Below are 15,653 nucleotides of genomic sequence, written 5' to 3' on the forward strand. Positions count from 1 at the left end.
CACGCTACGTAGTCGTTCTTTGAATATTATTTTCCTTTTTAAAAATAGAGAAACAGAGAGGTGGACACATGGAGAACGCAAATAGGTTCGAAGAAAATGCTAAGGTCTGATTATTTCTGTCACGCAAGCTTAATACGATGCATAGATGTAGATAAATCGAGCACTCGAGTAATTTGATTACGTCGAATGGAAAAATTGTACGATGAATTTTTCTCAGAAAAAATAACTTTATCAATTTTAATATTAAAAAGTTGAAAATTTAAAATTGCAGAGAATTGAATTTTCTTCGACTTAATCGAATAATCGAGTCTCTCGATATATATATTAGTCGAATTATAGGATATTATCGATACAATTTGATAATGAAAATTTTAGTGAATTTGATAAAGCGAATCTATAAAATGAATTTCGAATACTCGCATAATCGAGTATTCGATAGAACGAATTTTACTCTACTTCGAGCGATCGAATTGTGTTTCGAATGCTTACACTTTTCACACAGTATAAAAGTACACTATGACGTAATGAAAAATGAATAGTCGAATTAAACATCGAAATGAAAAGAAAATCGAAAGTCGAACAGAAGAACGATACAAGTGCTTGAACGCTTACGCGACAATTGTACAATATCAATCATAGTGTCCATTCGTCTAGTGAAAAAGCACTGACTTCGGAGTCCAAGTTTAACCGCAGCAAATATTATAAATCTAATTATAATTTAATAAAAGCGTTCAAATAATTAACATAATCATCTGATAAAAGGTTTAGAATTTTCAATAATTTATTTGAAATTACAAAATACACTAGTGAAAATGCTTCACTCGTCTAGTGAAAAAGCACTGACTTTGGAGTGCAAGTTTAACCACAGCAAATATCATAAATCTAATTATAATAAAAGTGTTAAAATAATTAACATAATCATCTGACAAAAACTTTAGAATATTCAATAATTTAGAATTTCAATAATTTATTTGAAATTACAAAATACCCTAGACGAACGGACACTATGATTGATATTGTACGATATTTGACACGTGCAAGCTCCATTGATCATTAATCTTATTTCATAAAACGATGAGGCAGAAATATTGAATAATTAAAAAACTTTTTTTATTATAATTTCGAAAAAGGATTACAAACTTAAAATACAAAATTGATCAAGTTACCACGATGAAAGCATAGTTCGGCCAGCATTATTATTAATCAATGCGAATACCTATCATATGTGTAACGTTGTGATTTAGAAGAAGAAAAAAAGAAGGAAATATAGCGACGTATACATATCGCGTAACATTCTGTAACAGAAAACGCCCGAATTGTGATACACTTTGTAACGTTTGTAAGCCAGCGTCTGTTCAAGGTAAAAAAAGAAAAAGAAAAAAAATGAAAAAAACTGTTCGAATTGGTGTTCCTTCGATGATCTATTCGCGCCCAGCAATGTCGTTTATAAACTGCAACGATCTACATTTCAGAATTGGGCATCATTCGAATAACATTTATATTCGCGAATATCAAATAAGATTTTCTTGTGTAGCAGTCGAGAAAACAAACCGGGTGTGTGTGTTTTTCGCCTCGGGATCGTCTTCTGTCAGGCTCGTCCAGTGGGGCTGACAACAGACGACCCCTACCCCAGACACCTATCATACCGTGGTTCGAAACTTGTATTTATTCGAACCGCATGCCGGGCGAGCGCTTGCGAGAGACCGTTCACCTCGCCGCCACCTAGCGATCCCCGGCCCGAACTCAAGGCGTCCGGGGAGACGAAACCCCCTCCACTAAACGATTGCGACACTTGAAATGAAAATAACATATTATTCGTTATTCGTTAATATGCCCAACTCTGTCTACATCGATCATTTCTTGTTCTTTACACCTGGTTATCGCACGTGTACACTCGTTAGCCGCGCGAACGATCCTTGACGAACGCCAATAGTTTCTATCAATATGTATCGATCTGATTGTTTCCTCGAACAGAGATAACTGTTTCCCGTCTGTTCGGAAAATACAGAATTCTTTTAACTGAAATTTTTCACATATAGAAAATTCAACAGGTTCAATTGTCAAATGATTTTTAATCCTTAATAATGAATTTAAAAAAAAAATAATCACCCACGGTTGGAGGATTAAAAATCATTTAACAATTAAACCCGTCGAATTTTCTATATGTGAAAAAATACAGAATTCTCTTAACTGAAATTTTTTACGTATAGAAAATTCGACAGGTTCAATTGTCAAATGATTTTTAATCCTCCAACCATGGGTGATAATTTCTTTTTTTCATTTATTATTTAATGGAGCTAGATATACAAAATTGGAACTTCTGTATCGTTTTATTTTTTAATATAAAATTATTGCAGACCAGTGGGATAATAATGTGGGATAATAAAATTGTCTCTGGTAGGAGGATTAAAAAATTAATCATTTTTAAATTTGAAAAGATGAATATTTTATAATTTCGACAAAATCTTCTTAGTAGTATAATGTATAAATGCTGATGTTACAAGAAGCTTCGAAGAATCGAGGAAGCTACGAAAGAGGAACGTTAAATGAAAAGAAAAAGTGAAGTTCGATGAAAGAAGGGGGACATGCCGAAAGCTAAGAACCATGCAAACAGACGAAATATTCATATGTATTTCTTTTTGAAAATTTCATTGATCACTGATAGTAAAACTCCTCCATCTTTCGCCAACGGATAAAATGCTTAATTCAGAGCTGCGTACGCAAGCGAGTCATACATACATAGGTATTTAAAGAGAAAAAAATGCGAAAAAAAAAAATAAGCAATTACCCCGAAAGGATGAAAAAAAAAGTTTGCGCGTGAAAATTACTTTGGTGTTTTCGTTAAACGATTAATGAATCCCAACGTATTTACAAGGTAGATGATAAACACAACAATAATAATAATAATTAATAACGATAAATAATAATATTTAATAATAATAATGAAGTAATAATGATTAATATTAATATAACTATAATTATAATATTAGTTGCAGCTTTCTGTGTAAGGTTATTGTGATATCTAAAAAAAAAAAATGGAAAGAAAAAATAATAACTTTACCGTAGCGATATGAAATTAATTCAGAATATAAGAATCGATATTTAGTGAGCAATTAATAAGAAATCAATCAGTATGTCGACGGGGCTTTTGAGTGATGCCTCTCCGCGATCACACGGTCATAGAACGTATAAGAAAAAGGGAAAAGAAAAAAAAAAATGAAACAGAATTTCGACCCGTGAACCGACCGCGTCTCTCTCTCTTTTTTTATTTTTCATTTTTTATTTTATTCACGGACGAGGTTCAAACGACAATCTTAGGCCTCGTCAGAATACTGCCGGATACGTGAGGACGTTCCGAAAATCTATTGTGAAACGATCAACTGATTTATACCATTTTGTCTTATTTTTTTTTTTTCTTCTTTTCTATTGCAACAAAGTTCAAGAGGAAGAATAAAAGAAAAAATATGAGGATCAGTTGTGGGAAAAATTTGTTCGTGACATAAAGGAATTCGGAACGTCCACTTTGCATCTGGGTCAATCCGTCCATAACGTGTCTCACACTGAGGCATTTGCACAAATGCGTGCATATTAATCATTGGGACTACAAAAACATATCATCGTATGTAATGATAATGATACCGTGTATGTATGTGTACGTCTGTATGTGTATATATTTATGTATACGTACACATGTTCGCATACATACATCCATACATATATATATATATATATATATATTTAAAAAATATTAAGCAATAAGATTTTATTTATATGCCCGTAGAAAGAAGAAAAAAAAAACAATTAAATGATAAAGCGAACAACTCCATATCAACATGTGTGTCTGGGCAAGAATTAGCTTATACATATACATGTATAATGTATACATATATATAATCTTTACTTCGTCGTTGTCAGGCGTTAATGTTAAACTTAATTATCATTAATTAATTATTAGATTGTGAAAGAATTTCTTCAGGTTCTAAGCAAGATTTGGAAATAATAAAATGAACAAAATACGTAATTTCAACTTGTATTTTAATTCAAGCATTCGACCCTATTCGCTTTTATGGCCTTTTTTTTTATTAAAGTAAAAAAGAAGCTTCGGACCTACATCAGTGACTATAGATAGTGCCTACATATTGGTAGCATGCGCCGGTGACGCTCTCGAGCTATCATTTTGGGGTATCAGGGACCCCGAAGCACCGGTAATGCTCTGCATATCGATATTACGGCTTTCGGGGTGTCAGGGACCCCGAGCACCGATGATACTCTGCATACCGACATTATGGCATCCGGGGTATTAGGGACCCCGTAGACTAGGTTTACATTCGTCAGTGGAACACTCGCGCCATCTACCGGAAGGTAGCGGAAACTATAACGGTAAGTAGTTTCAGCGGTTTTTGTATAGATGGCGCAAGAATCAAATTTTAAAAATATTTAATTTATGGCGGTATTTTTAAAATACGAGTTTGTCAAACAATTATTTTAATAATTTTTCGGTCTTGTACTGATTTAGGATGGAACAGATGATCTTCGTTTTCAAGGCATAAAAAGACTTCTCGAAAACAAAGGCATGTCCAATCTTGTTGGATCTGTAGATAGTTCCAGATGGCGGTTGTAAAGTTGAGATAGTTACGAATAAAATTGGAGGCAAAACCTGTGTACGAATTCTCCGGCAAATTGTAACTGACTAAACATAAGTAAAAATACAGTTTAAATAAATTTTATACATATTTTGATCGAAAATGGTTCATAAGGATGGCAAGTCCGTGATTGAGGAGTCAGAAAACGAAAAACCACAAGTATTTGAAAGAAAGCAAGCTCAGTACAAAGATCTTTCCAAGAAATTTGTGAATACAGTAAACGATTATTCTAAACAATTCGCACACATATATTCTATTAGACTTGCTGAGTTGAGGAATATTTTAATTCCACGTGTTAAAGCAAAATGGGGTATGTTTTGTTATTTAATTTTCTTGTATTCGTATTTGTATTCGTTTTGTAACAATAATTATAACTTTTGTCTTCATAGGAAATATTCCTATTGTAAGATTGGCTGACTTAGGAAATGTAGAAGGTCAAAAATGTATAATAATTGGTACACTTTATAAACACCAACAAGGAAAACCATCAATTTTACGTGAACTTAGCGAAAATCATCAACTTACCAACCCTTGTTCTAAATCAGATTATTGTTCAGACAAAGATCAACCCTTCCTAGAAGATGAAATGTTGCGTATTAGACTTATAGGCCCAAACGTTGACTTAAAAGAAATTGTTACTGGAGTTGTTTGTGCTATATTGGGTAATGAAAACAATGACGGAACATTTACGGTAATTTGAATCTAAATGGATATGAGCGTTACAATTATGCTTTCATTACATGTAAGAACTATGTTGTTTAGGTGAAGGATTGGTGTCCTCCTGGCTGTGCTCCAAAAAAATCTTTAAAAACCTATACATCAGAAGGCAAACTAATAATTGTATCTGGATTAGATCTATCTGCAAATAGTAAAAGCTTAGAAATAAATCTTTTTACTGAATGGTTGTGCGGAATGGCAGGTAATAGAGTAGTACAAAAAGATAACGCTTCTATTGTACGTCTCATTATAGCAGGTAAACTATCTCTGGATAAAGTATGTACAGAAACATCAACAAAATTTCATATCATTGATGCTTTAATTTCGTCGATAGGTAACACCATAAAAAGAAATGATACAGTAAATTCAGCAACAAATACGCTAGCTAAAGAAATTGGAGAAGCAATAAAAACTACAGATGCATTTTTGAACACTTTGGCAATGTGTTGTCATATAACTTTAATGCCGGGAGAGTATGATCCTACTAATGCCATGTTACCTCAAAAACCGTTACATCCTTGTCTGTTACCTAAATCATCTAGGTGTGTGTTTACATATTAATTTTCGATCATAGGCTTTATAGATACTTATGTATAAATGTTGTAGACTTGAAAGTTTTACAAGTAGCACAAACCCATGGATTGGTAAAATTGAGGAACGTATAGTAATGGGTACCAGTGGTCAATCAATCAAGGATATTATCAAAGCAACAGGTGAAACTGGTATTTCACCTATCGAATGGTTGGAGAGAACATTATTATGGAGGCACATGTGTCCAACTGCACCGGACACATTATTAGCCTGCCCGTATTATAAGGAAGATTTGTTTATTATGAAAGAATGCCCAGATGTGTATTTTGTTGGTAACACAGACAAGTTTGAAACGAAACTTTTGAAAGGTATGTGCTAAAATGTTACATGCTTTATAAGATAAAAAATCCTTAATATAATTTGCAGGTGATGAAAACCAAATGATGAGACTAATATCTATTCCGTGTTTTAGTACTACTCATACTGCTGTGATAGTAAATTTACAAAATTTAGATACAAAATATATCTGTTTCGGGTAATATTTTTATACAATATCAGGTTTTTCATTTCAATTTATATAAATTTTTTTGTAATGTTTATAAATAAAGAAAATATTTTTAAACAATAATGAATTCAATTTAACTGTATTTACTTTACATTTCCCTTTTATTGCTATATTTGATATGAAGTTTTATTTAAATTTATAAAATACCGAAGATTCACATTTTTAGCACAAAGTAATATGAAGAAAAGAACATGTTCCATTGCTGCTTGTTTATTTTCATTCAAAATGTGATGTACAAAATCTAAGCGCACGACTTTTAAATATAGATATGCTTGACTAAATATAAAATATGCAATACGAAAGAAATTACATGTAGTATCACAGATTGTTAGAAAATCACGAAATCACAGTGATATGAGATTTTAAACGTGTAACTTGTTACTTAAATAAACATGAAATCATGCTTCATAAATTATAAATAGAACATAACAGTCAAAATACAAGATTACGGTAATTTTCTTTTTAATATTAAAATTCACTTTAAATTTATGTTCTTTGTAAAAAGCAAAAAGCATTAATTGTATGATCTTTCTATAATGTATTATTCTTACCTGCCTATTTTAATCTAAAGTGAATGGGGATTATTACATACATTCTTTTTTTAAGTTTTACAAGTAAACTGTTTTTGACTGTTATACAAGATGCGAAAATTATGAAATCATTTGAAGAAATCATAATAATGAACAACATAAGAGAAGTCAATTATAGAAATATAACGGTTGACACATTACAGGGAATATATACAATAAATTATTATATAAGCGTTCATAATAATTGGATTTTTTGTTGGATATTTTCACATATTTTACAATGAATATCGCTCGTCGTTGATAGAAAAAATATGCAACATCGAAGAGTGATTCTCCAGAATATTTTCGGTTGGCACTTTTATTTAACATAAGAGTTTGATTATAATATAAATACATTTTTATTGGTTTTTCTTTTATTCCTTTTTTTTTTTTTTATAAAAACTGTCTAATTCTGTTTGTATGAGATTCCAACTTTTGCAGGACTACGTCCTATTTATCGACAATAACAATGAAAGAAAAAAATATAACAATATCCTTATCCTAAATAAAAGGATGATACTCGTACAATTCTAATGCTTTGGCCGAAATAGCAATACTTAAAAAGCAATTATTAAGAGGTTTTCCATTAATTTAAGCAGAATGAAGTTATAAAATTTATATTTATAATACACTTTACAGTTTCGTAATACCATTAACTTAAGGTGCATGTTACATGACCGACAGGTATATATAACAATTGACAGGTAGCTTCTGCATATAGTAACGACGACGTAGACATACTGTACGTATAAGAGACTTTTTCCTATCTTTTAGCCGTCGGACGTATTCGTTCCTTTTCAGTATCCCTATCGTCAGCTACTGTCCATTCAGGATCATTGGGATCCTCACCTTCTATGTCACAACAAGCTGATTCAGTTGAATCTGATTCTGGAGAATCCATTTCCCCATCCTAGAAACGAAACATTAACGTCTACCTAAATGGCTATAAAGATGTATCTTTCCCACGATTATTCTGCATATATATTATATATTACAAAAAACTATGTGTAAATTGACAAGCTTTGTAACGGCTGAAAAAAACAATCAGCGAGCTAACTGATGAAACAATTTTATTCTAAATGCTTATATAAAAGGATAGTATAATTTTTATGTAAATGCAATGCAGTCTCTTTTAAATATTGCTAAAATTCTGTAATATGCGATCAAAATAAACTGAATCGTGTTAAAATATAAAAAAGCATCATATGGCACTGCTTACCAGAAATAGCCTCGAGGAGCCATGAAAGTTGGCTCAAAGTTTATATTAATAGTCAGTACGAGCACTCGGACATTTTGTTTGTAATAAAAAGTTCTGACTTAGATAGTTAACAATGAAACATTTAATACAAACACAATGTACGTACATCATCTGCCTTTTCTTCTTCGCGAGAACAGAGAGACGCTGATGAAGCTTGCCAATGTCCATCTGGCATCACTTCGAGCATTTTATCGTAAACTTCCTCGGATAATGGAAATACCCTTGGTTCATACGGAAAAATCTAAGTCGAAATGTACAAATATTACTGTTTTTTCATATTTCCATCATTTGATAAATTATATAGGGAGGACCATTTAAATAGGAACGCTTAACACGTTGAATGCCGCAAATTACACGCACTCCAATAATTAAAAGAAAACGATAGAAAAATATTATTTTCAATAGTAGTTGTTATTATACTAATAATGTAAAGTACCAAATTAAAAGCTTGACATTTGAAATTTGAAAATTAATTATTCCTATTCTTAATAATTAGAGCTTTAATACATCTCGTGACAGCCAACGTGTTAAATATCTTCATTATTTATGGTTTTCCTATTTAAATGGTCTATCTTGTATATAGTGAAATAAGATTAAAAAATAATACCTCATTTTCGTCCTCGTTCATTAAAGTACTATCGTCTTTCCCTAATCTTAGCGTAGGCGTAGTACGACGTCGCAAAGCATTTTGCAAAGCAGATGATCGATGTGTATCCAAATTCTGTTGATGTTCCGCGTCTTGAACTTGTGGAGTTGGAGGAGGTGATGTAATAGGAGACATCATATCCCCACCAAAATCACTAGCATGAGGAGACATAGGATCTAAAAAAACAAATTAAATTTCTTTCAATAAGATCAACACCTTGATCAGGTTAATAGATCGAATTCAAATACAAACTTTCACTTTTGAAATGAGGGTTCTAATCATTATTATGCTAGACAATTAATTACCTGGTGTATTTGCACCACTGTCCGCTCGACTATCCGTTCTACGATTGTGTCGAATACGCGACTGATGTGGCAAAGTCATGTATGTCATAAAACGTTTATTTTCTTCTCGTTCGCTTCGTTCATGCCTCAAAGCAATGGTTTCATCTGACATATCTTCGAACTGTGAAAATATAATTATCGAATTAAAATCAATGAAAGATTATTTATAACTTCATTTTTATAAAATCAACGAAACTCACATCACTGTCTTGACTAGGCCTGTGCATAACACCATTTTTAATATCTAATTTCAAAGGTTCTTCGCATAACCTCCACCTATATTTTACAATAAAAGAAAAAAAGATATAATTTAGCTATTCATTTAAAAACATAAAATTCATTAAACGAATACTTACTTTGGTGTTAATATTTCTTTATATTGTAATTTTTCAAGCCTAGTTGAAGCAGCTACGCTATATGGTATAACAATATTATCAATATCATATGAATTTTGCCTCAGACGCCTGAAAATAAACGTATAAATAAATTTTAGTTACAACACAGTACATGATAAACGGTTCCTTTGATAGGAATACTTAACGATACTAACCCATGAGAGATAGAACTTTTTTCTTTAATTGTATTTTTCTCCGTAGAAGCAGCGGTATGGTGTAGCGGTGAAGGCACTGGAGATGAATGTTTACTAGAGCTGGAAAGGGCACTAATATCATCATCATCCTCAGTAGTTAATTTCTGTACCCTCTTTCTGCTTAAACCGTGTACGCTTCTATCGTGACCTAGTCTGTTCCTCTTTCCTTTTAACATTTTTCTTTTAATTCCTACAAAAAAGAATTATATAACCAATGAAGAATGCATAAATATTAAACACAGGGAAAATAACAAAAAACTAAACGTGTTACATACTTGCAGTAAGAATACTTGATGATGATTTTTTCAATCGAGCTGCATACTTTGCTCTATGCCCTGGAAGTTTTTTATTCCTTCTATCATTAGTTTCTTTATCTTTTAAGCGTGTAATTCGTAAATTTCCCCGTAACATTTTCTGTTGCCATTCCACTGATTTCATAATAGCATCAACATGATTTCCTTGTGTAACATCTATAAATCGAAAAGATTTTTGTATATATTTTCTTATATCACAACAAGTTCAAATATTTCTTTGTTTCTTTAATTATAGAAATAGCGTATATGAATATATACATATATATGTGATGGTAATATTTTATTTACCATCAGGAAATGACAAAACAGGATGAAAACTAGGATCAACAAGTGCAATTCGTTCTTGCACAGACATCTGTTCAATTGGTTCTTGCATTTGCATTGGATCCGATCTTCCAGTACATAAAGCACATGGAGGTAATACATGGTCACAATTGCATCTTACTGTTGACGCTTTTGCTGCCCGTTTTGAAAATTCGTGTAACCTGTCTAGTTGTAACAATTTTCTCTTCCTATAAAAACTCCATACAAACGGCCGTGTCCTACTGGCTGGTAATTCACCTTCTGGTGAATTATAACGTCCTGTAGAACCTGGCAATACACCACTATACCCATTAACTGTTTCTGCGTTATCAAGAATCACTAAGCCTTTATTAGCTCTAACGTGTCGTTGCAATTCGTTATGCTGTCTAATTCTATATTCCAAATCTGATATTTGTGCTTGTAACCATGTCCATCTAGCTGCTACACCTGCACGATCTTGAGCATACCTCCATGCTGCTCTTTTTGATCTATAAACAACATTTACAGAGAGACACATTAAGTACATATATACTTAAAAAATGTATTATATTAAAAATTATACTTCAATTGAAGATTACTTAATTTTCAAAAAGTACAAATGCAGAACAAAAAGTAAATTCATATTGAATATTATTAGTTGTTTGAATCTATATGATTCTGATAATCCTTATCATTTGATATATATATATATATATATATGTACACATAAATATTTTGGATTGAGAAATGTTAAATGAAATTCGTTCTAAAGAAACCGGCCCAAAACAATATTCGGTTTCGAATTCTTTCATTAACATGATAAATTGAAATGTTACTGAAAAAACATTTAATTAAAAACAGTAAAGAGCACATGTAATGAGAAATCAATTCAACGCATATATTTCCATTCTTAGAACTGAGGAAAAACAGAATGGGCCAATAATTGTTCTATAATAAATAGTGAAACTTACATTGATAAATGTTGCTGATGAGGATTGTTAAATGACTGCATTTCATCACAACTTTCTCCACCACTACTAGACGCAGTACAATCAGAGTCAAGATTAGATTCCACAATATGTAATTGCGTAGCTAAAGGTCCAGCCACACTCTCCACTTCGTCACCTTTTATTTTAACTTGAGGAGTACCAAACACTGGTTGACGATTACTATTATTACCAGAAGTACTACCTAAACTGTCGCGCGATCCACCACCAAAGTATCGGCAACATAATCGCTGACGATTCACACTGTTGCTCTGGGCAACGCACATTTTCTCAATCTTTTGCAAAAATGAACTCAAACTACTGCTAATTTCAGGAAAGTTTCTAACGTTTGACTTAGAACTGATATTAACCAATTCTTGGAAAAGATATTTCTTCACTCCGTGATGAGCAAGTTCAAGAACTCCGGTATTTTCTTCCGCGACATGCCTGCCAACTATTCTCGCTTGAAGCTTCCTCAGTCTTCTTAATAAAAATGCACATCTCCTCTCACTTTCGTATTGTTTTTGTGCAACAATATCTTGCTGCAGTTTTAACGTGTTAATTTTCTGTTGGTCCACTGTCTCGCCGATGTTCATATTGTTGCAAATACTCATAACATCAACGTCGTTAAGTAAATCCCGTTCAAAGGATGAAAATCCTTCCTCTGGCATTGAAAACATTTCCACACCGTCGACGGTGCTTTGCACCGGTTCGCCGCCCCCGGCAGATATATTTTCTGCATTTTCAACCCCTTCGATCGATTTGATAACTTGCAAAATCTCCTCGACATTCTGTCCAATATCGCCGACATTCCCCATATTACATTGCTCGTTATCTGTAGTTATATCAGTACCAAATGCCATTATTTGATCCACATCCAGATTTTTATTGTCTCCTGCAGTTTCTGAGCCCACCATAGGCAAATCTGCGCTTGATTTTAAGAAACCCATATTGTCCGCTTGATCACCCATAGATGGGTCGTTCATTATAATGTCAGTCGCCTTTTTCTCTGGACTGCCCGGAATATCCGGTTCTTCACAGTCCTGGTTTAATAATCCTTTCTTTGTAATCAAGTCAGATCCGTGCGTAAATGGAGACAAACTATCAAGATCATTGGCATATTTCGAATTGATGACATCACGAATGAGATCCTTTGATATACCACGTAAACACTGATCATCAATCTTTGACGGTTGAACGTTTGCAGAGACAACAAATTTAGCCAGAATTTCGCGATTCTGGCACACTTCGGTAGCCTGCTCTGGGGAAAGAAATCCGCTAGCTGGAAGGGGAGGGAGCAAATTTTCAGGCTTTTGAGGACCGCCTTCCGTCAGAGCAGGGGCCATCACTGCCACTGACACTGCCAGTGCTGCGGCCTCGACATCCAGAGGCTCCCACGTGCGTACGCACCCACACCTGCACTTCACACGTGCTGTGCTCACTCCCATTCATCCATTACTACTTTAATGTCCTCTACTTTTATATTATTTATTCTTATCCTCCGACTTGGCTTCTTCTCTTTTATTTTCTTCTTGCTTCGTGTTGTGTATTCTTATTCTTTAATTATTTCATATTACGCATTATGTAGTTTCAATAGCTTCTCTATGTCCGCCATGTTTGACTCTTCATTTGTATCCTTAGGACTGATTCGTATCATTTAACCTGTAAACAAATTATATAAAAATTAATCTTCGTGTAATTATGAAAAATGAATTTATTCGTATAATAATGAAAATTAATTATAATTCAATATCCTGTGTAGAAAATAAAAAGAAATATAGCTTGATATAATAATGAAATTAAATTACAATAAATTTAAACGCATTACATTAAATTACATATGATTTTCATTTTATTTCGCAATGGAAATTTTCAACTATATAACATGAATTTCATACAATTTTTAATTATTTCAAACGTATGTAATTTAATGTTTAATATAAAAAATTATTAAGCTATCGCTAAGTGAGATAAAAAATACATTACTTAATGCACTAATTCGTTAATGGATTTGAGAAATGATTAATTCTTGAATATCAAACATTATATAAAGACATTATCTATTTACAATATACAAAATACAATAAAAAGGGGGGAAGGGGGAGATTAAATGAAAAGAGTTTACTGACCTTATTTCTTGGGCTGCAGAAGGGAAACATGTTCAAACTTGCTTGTAACATTTAAACACACAAAGTAACCCAAAATGAACATGAATAAAAACGAGACTTGATCATCCCATGAAGATTTCTTTCCAGTATCGAATTAGTACTCTGGATCGGTGAACTTCAAAAGTAGACTAAGCCGATGTGGTAAGCGACTGCCGGTGAACGATAACAACGCGTTATTAAGGAATTGGAATGCGATGATACAAAGCGGTGTAGTACGCAAGAGAAAAAAAAAAACTATTGAACACTGAGAGAGAAAAATTGAGAGAACAGCGAAGGGGGAAAAGTAGTGTTAAAAGTAGAGGAAAAATATTGAAGATACGAAGAAAGCGTATTCGAAGGTATACGAATTCGTGTTCCGCACTGCACTAGATATCACTATCAAATATACATGTTGTTGTAGAGATTAATAACAGGTATGCTCGCATCGTTTGACGCATTCCCACGTGATTACTCGACGGGAAATACAGAAAACAGCGGCAGCGGCGGCGGCGGTGGCGGCGGCAGCAGCAGCAGCGTTAGCAGCGGCAGCGTTTCCTCGTCGTGGCACGAGATCGAAAAACAAAGATAAAAACATGCCGCACAGCACCACCGCCGTCCTCGTCTTCAACAGAGGTGGCAGTTCTTTCTCGTCGGCTGCAAAAGTCTATTGCATAATGACGCGCAAGATTTGCGTCCCAGGAAAGTCAGCACTCTTATACGAATCACTTCGCGTTGTCGTTGATGTCCACGTACGCGAAAAAGCCTTCACACACGCGACTTCCGCAGAGATGTCGAGGGCATTGAGAGAGTAGCACAGAGAGAAAGGGAAATAAGAGAGAGAGAAAGAAAATACGAAATTGTGTAAGTAAAAGTGAGAAAGAACACGCAACAAGAGAGAGAGAAGACCACTAACGTGTTTTGCCTCGTGAATAGCGTAACCCCGAGACGAGTGCGTTAACACACACAGGCGTAGGCGCGTTTACACGGCTGAACAACCGATCGGTTCGATAAAAATTCTGGTGAAATTGAGAACACACGAGAAAACAAGAGAAGCGGCTTCCTTCGCGGTACTCTTGTAGCGTACAATGGCGGAGCAAAAAACAGATTCGAAGACAGCTTCTTTTCGGCAGTTTCCCCCCTTCTATAGCGCTCACCTCGCTTCAGGGGCGCTCGACATAATCACACATACACCCGTAGGATCCACAAATAATCGGTCGTTTCTTATCCACTACGCAACACGAAACGACTTTCATGCAACTCGCACAGATATAAATGTCCGTCACACCCAATGTACGATAATCCCTTTGGCTGGATTTCTCGTTACAAGGAACGCGCGTACTTCTAACCGTTTTGCGTCTTTTCGTAGTAGTGTTGGTACGTCCGCGATCTCGACAGTCTAGACTTTCCCTCTTCAGAGACTAATACCGACGTCGATTTTGCTAAAAGTCACACGAGCAACGCGAGCTATTTATCAATAATATATAGGAAATTCGACCAACTTCGCTGTTGCTGAAGCGGGATCGACCAATACTGCAGTGCTGCTGCCGGATGTGGCCTTCGTGCCACGCTGCCCAATCGGATTCATTTTCTATCTATAATGTCGGTGGTAAAGTCCAATTCGCAGCTCGATACATGCACGTTAACGAAAAACCCTAGGGCTCGGTAACGCTACTTTTCCCGCTTATTCTCTATAGACACACCTGCTATTTCCGAACTCATATGACGGATTTATGATTTATTATATAAATGTTTGTTGGATATATTTCAATTTTATTAACGTTACTTTTTAATGAAGACAAATTTCAATTTAAATACTTTTAGGTTAATTCTTAACAAAGATGTTTATAAATATACAGTGCAAAATAAAACAAATATGTTAAAAGTCAGGAACCCACCTTAAATTCTATTCTTCATTTTAAATATATATTTTTACAATTAATAAGAAAGCAGTTCATCATGTTTGAATAACAATATATCAAAAATTAACTGAATTCAGGTTTTCTTTGGCTAAAAGTAAACGTAAGGGGAAGAGTCGCCCACCATTTGCCTTTGATGAAGAAGA

General features: G+C 33.9%; 2 protein-coding genes across 7 annotated transcripts; one reads left to right on the plus strand and one right to left on the minus strand.

Annotated features, from left to right (window-relative positions):
• Nucleotides 1–4,556: 4,556 nt before the first annotated feature.
• LOC114878630 (DNA polymerase delta subunit 2-like) lies at nt 4,557–6,470 on the plus strand. 2 transcript variants are annotated; one of them, XM_029192659.2, is made up of 6 exons: nt 4,562–4,953; nt 5,033–5,334; nt 5,406–5,616; nt 5,695–5,902; nt 5,967–6,259; nt 6,318–6,469. In XM_029192659.2, the coding sequence occupies exons 1-6, from the start codon at nt 4,746–4,748 to the stop codon at nt 6,428–6,430; spliced, it is 1,335 nt and encodes a 444-aa protein (XP_029048492.2). In that variant the 5' UTR covers nt 4,562–4,745; the 3' UTR covers nt 6,431–6,469. The 2 variants fall into 2 exon arrangements, with proteins under 2 accessions (XP_029048491.2, XP_029048492.2); XM_029192658.2 differs by having other exon boundaries at nt 4,557–4,953; nt 5,406–5,902; nt 6,318–6,470.
• Nucleotides 6,471–6,650: 180 nt separating this feature from the next.
• On the minus strand, nt 6,651–15,302 carry LOC114878628 (KAT8 regulatory NSL complex subunit 1). 5 transcript variants are annotated; one of them, XM_029192654.2, is made up of 12 exons: nt 14,746–15,300; nt 13,574–13,761; nt 11,430–13,106; nt 10,465–10,967; nt 10,138–10,332; nt 9,824–10,052; nt 9,630–9,737; nt 9,474–9,549; nt 9,235–9,394; nt 8,891–9,105; nt 8,390–8,524; nt 6,651–7,935 (listed from the first exon to the last, which is right to left on the minus strand). In XM_029192654.2, exons 3-12 carry the CDS (start codon nt 12,890–12,892, stop codon nt 7,789–7,791), a joined length of 3,231 nt encoding a protein of 1,076 aa, XP_029048487.1. In that variant the 5' UTR covers nt 12,893–13,106; nt 13,574–13,761; nt 14,746–15,300; the 3' UTR covers nt 6,651–7,788. The 5 variants fall into 5 exon arrangements, with proteins under 5 accessions (XP_029048487.1, XP_029048486.1, XP_029048488.1 ...); XM_029192653.2 differs by having other exon boundaries at nt 14,505–15,300; XM_029192655.2 differs by lacking the exon at nt 13,574–13,761.
• Between the last annotated feature and the right edge of the window lie 351 nt (nt 15,303–15,653).

This window comes from Osmia bicornis, chromosome 5 (genome assembly GCF_907164935.1).
Source record: "Osmia bicornis bicornis chromosome 5, iOsmBic2.1, whole genome shotgun sequence".
NCBI classification, from domain to species: Eukaryota; Metazoa; Arthropoda; class Insecta; order Hymenoptera; family Megachilidae; genus Osmia; species Osmia bicornis.

Coding starts and splice junctions, on each gene's coding strand:
- LOC114878630 (XM_029192658.2), top strand. CDS start 4,746: ATGGTTCATAAGGATGGCAAGTCCGTGATTGAGGAGTCAGAAAACGAA. Junction 4,954..5,032: donor ACGTGTTAAAGCAAAATGGG/GTATGTTTTGTT, acceptor TTGTCTTCATAG/GAAATATTCCTATTGTAAGA. Junction 5,335..5,405: donor ACAATGACGGAACATTTACG/GTAATTTGAATC, acceptor TATGTTGTTTAG/GTGAAGGATTGGTGTCCTCC.
- LOC114878628 (XM_029192655.2), bottom strand. CDS start 12,892: ATGGGAGTGAGCACAGCACGTGTGAAGTGCAGGTGTGGGTGCGTACGC. Junction 10,333..10,464: donor TGTTTTGTCATTTCCTGATG/GTAAATAAAATA, acceptor TTCGATTTATAG/ATGTTACACAAGGAAATCAT. Junction 10,053..10,137: donor ATCAAGTATTCTTACTGCAA/GTATGTAACACG, acceptor TCTTTTTTGTAG/GAATTAAAAGAAAAATGTTA.